Source organism: Ylistrum balloti, unplaced genomic scaffold (assembly GCF_031769215.1).
Source record: "Ylistrum balloti isolate Yb309-2 unplaced genomic scaffold, AGI_CSIRO_Ybal_v1 Utg370364, whole genome shotgun sequence".
NCBI classification, from domain to species: Eukaryota; Metazoa; Mollusca; class Bivalvia; order Pectinida; family Pectinidae; genus Ylistrum; species Ylistrum balloti.
The window spans coordinates 281,369-291,999 of record NW_026782257.1 but is presented as its reverse complement, the minus strand read 5'-3'; the positions used below and the strand labels follow the sequence as shown (position 1 = coordinate 291,999).

General features: G+C 33.5%; 1 protein-coding gene across 1 annotated transcript; it reads left to right on the top strand.

Moving 5' to 3' along the window:
- Nucleotides 1-313: 313 nt before the first annotated feature.
- On the top strand, nucleotides 314-9,146 carry LOC132553881 (ninein-like). Its single transcript, XM_060218167.1, has 12 exons — nucleotides 314-363; nucleotides 759-885; nucleotides 1,529-1,710; nucleotides 2,497-2,545; nucleotides 3,018-3,105; nucleotides 3,575-3,678; nucleotides 4,037-4,308; nucleotides 4,746-6,131; nucleotides 6,396-6,429; nucleotides 7,124-7,217; nucleotides 7,675-7,775; nucleotides 9,030-9,146. The coding sequence occupies exons 1-12, from the start codon at nucleotides 314-316 to the stop codon at nucleotides 9,144-9,146; spliced, it is 2,604 nt and encodes an 867-aa protein (XP_060074150.1).
- The last annotated feature ends 1,485 nt before the right edge of the window (nucleotides 9,147-10,631 follow it).

The following is a 10,631-nucleotide window of genomic DNA, read 5'->3' as shown; positions in this document are numbered from 1 at the left end:
TATTTCTTCGGTATTTCAACAAATGCTACTACTGCTATGACCATATTTTCTTATCGGTTTTGAAAGTGATTATGTTTAAATATTGTTTCTCAAAAGAAACATCACGTTTAGCACACAAACAGTAACTAATTTTTGTGTTTGGAGCAATCATATAGGTAACGTCTGCTGGATTTTTTTTTGGTGGGAAGAGGGGAGGTAGGGGAACTGCTTTCTTATATCATGTTTAGAATTAATGTAAATCTTATTGAATTATATGTATATATATTCTTTAAAAATCGATGTTCTCATGAGTTATATTTTAGGAGATGCTGCCATGTATATGAATCAGCTTACAACAAGGGAGCTCTTTTCAACTAATCCAAGGTAAGGTTTTGGTAACAAAAATCCCAGGTAATTGAATTTTATCTGGATGAATTATTGCAGACAAAAAAGTCTGAACTTCCAATGTTTGGTTTTTATACATCTTGAAGTAACCGAAAAGATGGAATCTTGGTAAATATGCTTAGATAACAGATGCCATAGCTGTCAGAATGTACAAAGGTCCGAACAATCAGGGTTTTTTTTCAGTTTTTGTTTTGTTTTATTCATTTTTGTGTGTATTTCCAAGTTTTGAAGTTTCATTTAAATAAGTAAATAACCATTATAATCAACATCAGGTCCAAGAATTAAGTAATCTAAAGATATAATGATATTGGTCTACTAACTAGCCCATCAATGATCACATTGAATTATACTCTGGATTTGTATGTATATTTCAGTGAAAGACATGAATATCCTGACGATAATGAAAGTTTTTCTCAACTACAAAGCTCCCAATACAATGATATGATGACCCAAAATTCCCAGGAAGCAGTCAATTCTCAACAGTTTTCCAGTGGATCAGAAGTACAGTTTATGAAAACTCTGATATCATTAAAGTCAAATATGTGAAACTTCATTAAATGATTATATGATAAAGTCTGTACTTTCATGTTGTGGTAACTAATGTTTTGTAATTCATTGTCATCTTATAAATAGTCTGATCATGTGATGACTAGCACAGTTTAAATTAGTCCAAAAGGTTTTGACTATTGCCAGCAGCCATTTTATTTTTTGTCTTTGTCATGGAAGACCACAACCAAGAGAAAATAAAATACCAAATGAATAGTCACAACCATTTGGAACAAGTAATGATAAGCAACATGTATTTTCCGGTTCATTTGGGAAATTGTCACATTCCGGAAGAATTAAGGAAAGGAAATGGAAAACTGTAAAGTGACATAAATTGCTGGTTCAGTGTCCTCACGCAAAAAAAAAGAATCAAGATTTAAAATTTTGAACTTCTTCCAGATTTCTTTATGGAAACTTAACAATATACATGTAAACTGTTTGGAATTGGACCCAAATGTATAGGGTGAAAAAGTTTTGTATAGTAAAGGATGGTTTCATCTCGGTGATAGATGCCACTTTGACTGAATTGGAACTAAAATTGTTATGTAAAGGAGAAATTGAAGTGTTAAAAAGAAAGAAATTTCAATTTATTTTACAGTCACAAGGTCGCAGAAGATTTCTAGATAATTACATGTCTGGGAATGGAAACCAGCAGTCAAGAGGAAATATCCACCCAAAAACTTTGAAAAATGATCACCTCCGTTCCACTGTTCCAACAAAGTCTAATTTCCAACAGCAGCTCCAGCTTAACAAAGCCAGAGCCAAAGAACGAGATGAGAGGTACATATACCTGAAAGACAATTTCATATTTTAAAAATTGAAAGACAAATATTAAATGACAAAATAACAGAAATGGAACATAAAGACCTTTCATTATCTGTTTGTTTAGTGAAATAATAAATGAGTTTCTGCCATAATGGGTCACTCTCTGTTCTGCATGGTCTAATTTAGCAAATATGAATCTGTTGAAAAAAGTCCTCAAGCAGAGCTACTTGATACATTTTAAGTATCATAATTCAATCACCTATTTGGTACACTTTTAAAAACGGGCCCATTGAAGAGACAGATGTAGGGGAGCTTCATAGGAGTCATATTATTTCCCCGCAGGTAATGGTTATAAAATTGAATTAAGAAGGAAAAGCATTTGCTTTGAAATACATGTACTTGAATTTTGCATATGGAAGAAAACTAAACTTCACATCTTTTTGGGGATTATTATGATAGCATTGTGATATTGAATGTCTTTTTATTCATGCTGATTATTAGAAATTAAAAACTAGTATATATCTATCTTCTCCTAATTATAAGGTTAGGATAAATCATCAGCATAAAGTTTATTTTTACTTTTAATATGGAAACATTTTCATGTTGCCAGAGGATCAAAGGAGATTCTAAATTTAACCGTTAGCATAAGTATCTCAGGTAATGATATCTAAAGTATGAAAAAGAAAGAAATTAATGTAGTTATGGAATAGATTTATAAAAGCTCCCAATAGATAGTTTAAAATGAAATGTAATGTTGGACTTATTATAAAAATGTTTGAAATTTTTTTATTTCATTTGCAGAGACCTATTGAATGTGATTTTAAAGACTGTAAAAGAATGTTCAGAAGAAGTAAGCAATTCAATTTTTGTAAGAAAAAATGTATGTGTTGATTCACATTTGTTGTATTATTCTAAAATTCAGCTTGATATAATGAACAGGTATATAATTTGGAATAATTATGATTTGTCATGGTATCTTGGTCACTAGAACATAAAATCATGCAACTTTGAAAGTAGTTATGTTTCTTAAGAAGCTGAAGAAGTCTTGGTTGTGACCTTTGGCAAAACATTTTGCTTACTTTCATGATATATAATGAGAGAGCCAATAGCCATTATATACAAGCACAAAGAGATTCCAATACAAAGTTACACTGGCTGTTATTTAGTACATGTAAAAACATAGCAAACAAACATAAAAGGGCAATGCCTTTGCTGTCGTGACTATGGATACAGTGTATTTTTCTTTAATAATGTCTTCATATTATAGTTGATCTTTGACCATGTCATTGTTAATTCAGTTAAACATTTTTTGTATTTTACAGGTAAAGTATGGTATAGTTGACCTGCAAGATATTCTAGGCAGAACTGCTGACACCACAGATGACAAACTGTCTGATATTATGTCCTCAAGTAAGCTGGAAACTCCATAATCACTGTATACAGTTCTAACTTTGGCATGACATTGCCTCTCATTGAAAACTTAGATTTGGCTGGGTACCTCTTGGGGAATTTGAAATTCTCAGCTATGATGAATTTATTATTCTTGTCAATTAATTTTTTGCCATGTTTGTAAAAAAAAAAACAACATATTTATATGTCATAAATTGTGTCACAGCAGTATTCATATGAATGTAAAGTAACTTGAAGTTTATCACTCTAAGTGGAGATATGTTATCATTATTAATATCATGAACTTATAACATTTACCAGATAGTCATAACTCAGGTTTTGTATGTGTCAACCACTTCTCTGTTTACTATGGAATAAAATAGTTTTGAGGAATACACAATTTAAACTACTCATGGTTTAACTAACAGCACCACATGTAAAAATATAGTCAAAATATTTCGTTTTATATTCAAAAAAGTATGTCTTACAGTTTCTCAAAACATACAAAAGAACTATGAGAAAATGATTGCCGCTGTACAGGAACGAGATCAGAAAAGGAATCAACAAAACATCTTGGAACAAGAAATAAAACAGGTAGGTTCTTTCATTTGTTTGGTAAGTTTGAAAGATAATTCATATTTGTAAATATTCAATTGCTATTACATGTACTGAAGTTTTACTATCTAATCAAAGGCTAAAATTCACAGAATTCAGAATAATTCGCATAGAAGAAACTAATTCCATATAGGAGTGTTTAAATTAAAACAACAGAGTAGATTTGAATCAAGAATACCTGCAATACAGCTTGAAAATTTTATAGTTTGGCACTTTGCAATATTTTATATCTTTTTGCCAGTTTTACCATTGATATATAATATTCTTATGTAATGCTTGTCAACAAGATCCTTATAAGCATAATGATACCACTCCCAGTTGTTGAATATTTTTTTAGAAAGAAGAAAGAATCCAAGAACTGGAACAGCAATTAAAGGATGCACATGAAAGAGGATTTAGGAGTGTTGTTCAGTCAGTGAAGGAAGTTGTAGACCAACATCAGGCAGTGACAAAAGAGAAGCTTGAAAGGCTTTCAGCCATCACTACTGAGTTACTGGATCATCAGAAGGAGGCGATTTACCAGCAGAGAAACGGCCAGGATCAGCAGCACCGACTGCTCCTAGATGTTCAAGATGCTGTAAGAGCACAAACAGGCACTAACGATAAATGGTAAATATTGATGACACAATTTTACTACCATATTCTCCTGATAATAAGCCGCAACTTTTTTCCTCATGAATTGGTCGTGCGGCTTATATACCAGCGCAGCCTATATGTGAATGAAAACAAATTGTAAAATGAAGGTATTTTAGAAATAGAAGAAACAATTTCAAAATGTTTTAAGTTAAGTTAATGGATTGCCTAGACCTGTTTTCTTTTTATGACAGTAAATAGTGATAGCAAAGACAAAAGAGATATATTTTAATCTTTTTGCATGAGGAAAAATTCTGTGTTGCAATTTATAAGGAACATTCAAACTTCCAAAAAAGAAAAAATGATAGTGATACCTTTATGTTGGTTTTGATTGAATTTCTTAAAAGTAAGCTTTCATTGAAGCACATTGTTTTATCAAGTACCAGTCAACTTTCTTTTTAACATTTCTTCAGCATTTTAGATGAGTTGATGATGCTACGTCAGGACTTAGAAAATCAAAAGTATGAACTAGAGAATATCTTTAAGGACAAGGTTTGCACAACACAGAGACAAACTGAGGACTTGAAGAAATTTATTCAAGCTGGTTTGGAGGATAACGTACAGGAGTCTATCAATTATTCTAAAAAACTATATGACAACCATTGCCAGCAAATGAAAGAGAATATCAACATACAACAGGACAACTTAAAGGGCTTTATTGATCAGAAGTTTGAGGAAAAGTCTTCTGAAAATGTTGCGTCGTTAAATTCTGGGCATGATGAACCTTTATGGATTGGGAAAAGGAGATTTTCTGACTATCATGAATCTGTACCAAAAAAATTTCAGGATCAGTTGGATAAGATGCATATCAACCATATTAAAGAAATTGAAAGAATCAGAAAGGAAATAAACCAAAGAAACGAAGAGTGTCAGAATAAGAAAAATTGTGAAATGCCAATCAGAAGATCCAATATGTTGCACTCTCAATTCTTAGAGTCTCAAGAAAAGGAGAATAGTAAGCAAGACAAAGATGTCAATTCTGTAGAATTTAAACATCCATTAATATCACCTGGTAATATTAGACTATCAAATTGGACAGCAAAGCAGCTGTTCAGTAAATCAAACCCTTCTCCAGTTGCTACGGTTTATCCACAGCAAAAAGATCAGGATTTATCTCATAAAGTGTTTGTTAATGACAAACAAACTCTCTCATCTGATGAACAGAAGCAAGTAGCAAAGCCCAAACCAAGAGGAAGTGCTCAGCCACAAAGAAGGTCACAACGGCTAATGGAAACCAGGGGAAATTCTATTGAAGAAACAGTACAGAATCCTCCCAATAACAACAATGAACATAAAAAATCCCAGAGAATTTCATCAACGCAGAATGATTCCCAAGAAGATGGAAGACAAGGGAATGTTAGTTTCAGCAACAGCATGTCCTACCAACAAAGAAGACAAAATAATCCACCAAGGATACCTCTGCAGCAGGCAAGGCAGACACCACAGACAGAAGCAACACCAGAAAATAGACAAGATCCGAGACATGACATGAGACAGGAACCTCAGCAAGAATGCAATGAGGCTATGTCTAACAAGCCTTTTGTTTGGCAATGTAACCCTGGACAAAGCTACAACAGAAAAAACACTAGCAACCTTCTAAAGACAAACAAATTCAACAGATCTCCAAGACCAAATGCTCCAGTGAGTAGAGCATTAGATCCACAGCCCTATTCTCATCCAACTGTATCTCAAAAAGCTTCAGTGTATGATTTCAGTGATAAAGTCTCAGTTGAAAGATGTCATCAGAAGCCACATTCAACCTACTCAACTACTAGATCAAGCAGCTATATCAGTTCACGGTAATACTCATGTTTTCAATCTTCTTGCCAATGCTACTTAGTTTGATATTAAACATTGGACTTTTAAGCAAAACATCAACATCAGAAAAAGGTCATTGGTGAAAACTCTATCTTTTAAAACAAAATCTATAGCTGTGATCTATAATGTGATGAACTGGTAGGTTTATGTATCTGTAGTCCTGCCATTCATGGTAATGGTATGAAAGATATTCTGATTAACACCATGTGATATTTTAACTTTTTTTATTTTCACCTCTGTCACAGAGAGTTATATGGACAAAGCAACAGTCAAAATACGGTAAGTTGTCATCCTTACCATGATTTGTCTACATATCTTTTTTGAGGAGAACCAAATAGGGTGTTTTTTTTTTGTTTTTTTTTGTGAAATAAGGAGAAACATCTTGCTTTTTGATAAAATTCAGGTACAGAATGTATTATATGGAATAGTTTGGACTATTTTGCTTCCAAATGTCATTGCAAAATATCTTTCTGCTAAGAAAAACAAAAGTTGATCTCTGCAGCCTTGACATTTAACCTAGTGACCTTTTTCATGTGGTTTCTTGTACAACACTGAACAAGACCTACTTTTACAAAATATCAACATTTATAAGGTTTTATAAGCCCAATAAAGCAATGATAAGCAACTGTTAACTTAGACATATTCCATACCATTGTACTACTCATTAACAAGTTGTGTGTTAGAATTAAAAAAAAAACTTATTTCACCAGTTATTCCATACAATCCAAACATAAAGATTAAGTAAAATTACTTCACAGTATCTTCAAGAGTAGACATATTAATGAGTCATGTAAATATTAAAGATCAAAAGATCTCACTTGTTTGTTATAAGTAAAATGGAATTTAAAATCTTGAGTTATTGACAATTGTCTTTGATTTTCAAAAATAACCAAAACAATGAAATAATATTGAAACAGCTGTAATGATACACTGATACACAAATAAATATTTATTTCAACAAATCACATTTCAGTCAAGCAGTAGAGAGTCCTCCCCGTCACTCTCTGTTACAAAAATTGTTATTCAGCGGAAAGTAAAACGAGACAGAAATGGGATATTCAATTCAGGTATGTATTCGTTGACAGTGTGTGACATTCTAGACCATATATTGGATATGATCTGCTTTCATGCCTTCCTATGCTAAGAATGAAACTGTAGATTGTAGACATCAAGTATTTGTTATACAATACGTTAGACCATTTCACTAATGTCACTTACAATGGCAATTTTGGCAGGAAACCCAAAATACTTTGTTTTGTTTTGTAGTGGTAGCATTTCGTTCATTCTCCAAATCAGCTCCTCTCATTTTTAACCTGCCTGGCACAAAGTCCGAGATGAGCAATTTGCTATTCAGTGTTTTTGTTTCCAACCAAGAATTTCCATATAATTATTTTTTTACAAGCTGTGACTTGGAAGTAGTTTGTCTTCAAAGCACTTCATTTCATGATATCTCAATGTTTCAGTCATTTCAATCCATTTTGTTTTTTAAGAGTTAAGGTTGCTGATCTTGAAATATTTTTTCAGCTGCAAAGAACCAGAATAACACTCATCATTATAAGGAATATGATGATGACCTTCTCAGCATTGTTGGATCTATCAAAGAGGGAGAAAAATACAGCGACAAGGTCAGCATGATCCTTAATTCTAGATCATTTTGATACATACATAGAAACATTGTTTTGTAACTGAAATGTAACTTTTGTTACCTGATCCGATCTAATCATATTCTATTAATTAGACATCTCATCCTGAAAGGCATGTGAGTTTATGCCAAGGTGCAGCACATGGGGTTCAGCATTAGGGTAATTTACCAGCAGCAAATATAGACTATCAAGTTTGTTAAAACAAACTCACTTGCTTGGTTTTGATAATAACCAAGTAGCCTGGAATTGTGATATTAAGCCTGTAGCATGCAGGGATGAAGGGCTAGTAAATATGTACATGTAACGACCTTGACCCACGTGCAAGGTCACAGGAATTAAATGGGTGTAATCTGTCAATGACTTATTTTAAAAAATCAAGGGGCTGGAGGTTGTGGTACTGGACCTGTAACATGCTTGAATTAAGGCATAGCAACAAAGTAACATCACAAGAGTCATTGAGAATTAGTGTATTCTTTTGCTATCTACAAATTGATATGTAGAGAAGGGACCTGTGATATGACCTGGAGACTAAAGTTCCAAGGTGTGGGACAGTTTGTTGGTCTATGGAGTTAACTCCATATTTGAGATACAATTTTGAATCCCAGTCACTTGCTGCCAACTTCCTATATTTTTGGCCTTGCTCCTTGTCACTGGATGAAGGGTTTCTACTGTGAATATCATTCAGCAGTGTCATATTCTCATATTGGGAACAAGTCAAAGACTAATGCCTAGGTACATTTTAATTACATACTTTGGCTATCAAATCAATCTTAACTCTAAACATTTATTTGAAAACCACACTGCTTGTACCTCCTCCACCTGTTTTTGTTGAACCTGCCCACTATGACCAGTTCTGAATAACTATAGATGTAGTTAGTAGACCGTTAGGCTCTTGAACATTTGTGGTTTTTGATGGGTAGATTTGGCAAATTGTTTACAATTTTCCTCAAGTTTGGGTAATTCTTCTTTCCAAGTTCCATTGTACTGTCACAGTTTCTTTCACAGTCTCAAACTAAATTGGTACAAACATTGCTATCTTGGAAAGCTGCGTATTTGATATTTATTTTTGTATTCTGTTGAGGAGTTGCAATCCTTTTCTGGTAACCATCTTTCAATTTTGTTCAAAGTATGTGTATTGAAATACAGAGAGTAAACTATTAGACAACATGTAACATGCAGTTTCAGTGTGACTAGGTCTTGCACTTTAAAACAAATGATGATCACCTTTTTTTTCAGCCAATGAAAAGTCACCACCAAACGGGAAACAAACGTCCTATAGCTGACTACAATTTTGGTAAAACCTATGCTCAAACTACAGAATCTATTCATAAGAGACGCAAAAACATTCTTTAGATATTGGATAGAATCCTCAGGGAAAATTTATTATCAGAGATATACTTGGTTATGATTTGATTCAAGCAACAGAATCTGTTCATAAGAGACATATAAACATTCTTTAGATATTGGATCAAATCCTTAGAGAAAATTCTTAAGATATGTTTCATTACATTGTAATGAGGCTACCATGTACTTAATCCTTAATTATAAGCTCCTTTGATTAATCTCATCAGACCTTTTTATCAATTACTTAAGTATTGATGTTACATGTTAGCTGTTTGTTGGTTTTATTGTACTTTTATCAGATTTATTTGAAAAAGATCCATTGCAAATGGATACTCTAAAAATATAGAATTAGTTATTTGATCATTACAATTGATACTTGTTTGTACTTTTTAAGTATAACAGAACAAGAGGCCAAGGTTCTGCATTGCTCACCTGGCTTATTCAGCTATTCAGTCATTTTACAAAGAGTTTCAAATATGACAAAAAAATTCTGAAATAATTTCCCCATTGGGCCTTGGCCTTGCAGTCAAACAGAAATCAGAATCACTTTTCATTAAAGTTTCTTTTTCATGGTTTATCCAGTTTCTCCTATTGAGCGCTAAATGTTTATACAAAATTCATTCCTCTCCACCCAAGCATGCTTCAAATCAAATATGGGTAAAATCCAATAATAAGGTAGGTTTTTGAAGAATTTGCTCAGTTTCCTCAATTTGGCACTGCCATTTAGGCCCCAAAGGGCAAAGACCTATCATTTATGACAGAATCTTCTGCCTTCCCTAGAGATGCATCTGACCAAATTTGATCAAAATCTGCTCAGTCGTTCATGACTGGTAATGATGCAGAAAACTTTAATAAAATGGATGGATGGACAGTATGGCCTAAGTTCACTAATCTTTTTGGGCTAAAAAAGGTAATCCTTCATTTCTATCGTAGATTGATGGAAGATTATAGTGAAAATCAATGGAAATGGGTAGCCATTGGTCTATTGCATAATAAATATGGAAATGATATGTAACCATGTCTCATTAATTTCTATCAAACACCCAGGTGTGCAAATATCCAGCTGCCACCAGGTCCTTGACTAACGACCTCATTAATTTCACACCAGTCTAAGTGCCCCAATATCTAGTCACCACTAGTTCCCAATCTAACAGCCTCATTAATCTAACATACCAGTCTGGATGTCCACCTATCATGTCACCACCAGTTTCCTAATGTACAGCCTGATCAAATTAACACAACAGTCAGGATGTCTCAATATCTAGTCAACACCAGTTCCAAATCTAACAACCTCATTAATCTAACACACCAGTCTAAGTGCCCCAATATCTAGTCGCCACCAGTTCCTCATCTATCAGCCTCATTCATCTTACACATCTGTCAAGGTGTCCCAAAATCTAGTCACCACCAGCTCCTTGTCTAACAACCTCCTTAATCTAGCACACCAGTCCAGGTGTCCCACTATTGTCTAACTTCCCCACTTAGGGCCCCGTC

What these genes read in the sequence shown, in the direction of transcription:
- LOC132553881 (XM_060218167.1), top strand. Translation starts at nt 314, where the DNA reads ATGTATATGAATCAGCTTACAACAAGGGAGCTCTTTTCAACTAATCCA. An exon ending in CTCTTTTCAACTAATCCAAG is followed by an intron (nt 364 to 758) that starts GTAAGGTTTTGG and finishes TGTATATTTCAG; the next exon opens with TGAAAGACATGAATATCCTG. An exon ending in AAATGGGATATTCAATTCAG is followed by an intron (nt 7,218 to 7,674) that starts GTATGTATTCGT and finishes ATATTTTTTCAG; the next exon opens with CTGCAAAGAACCAGAATAAC.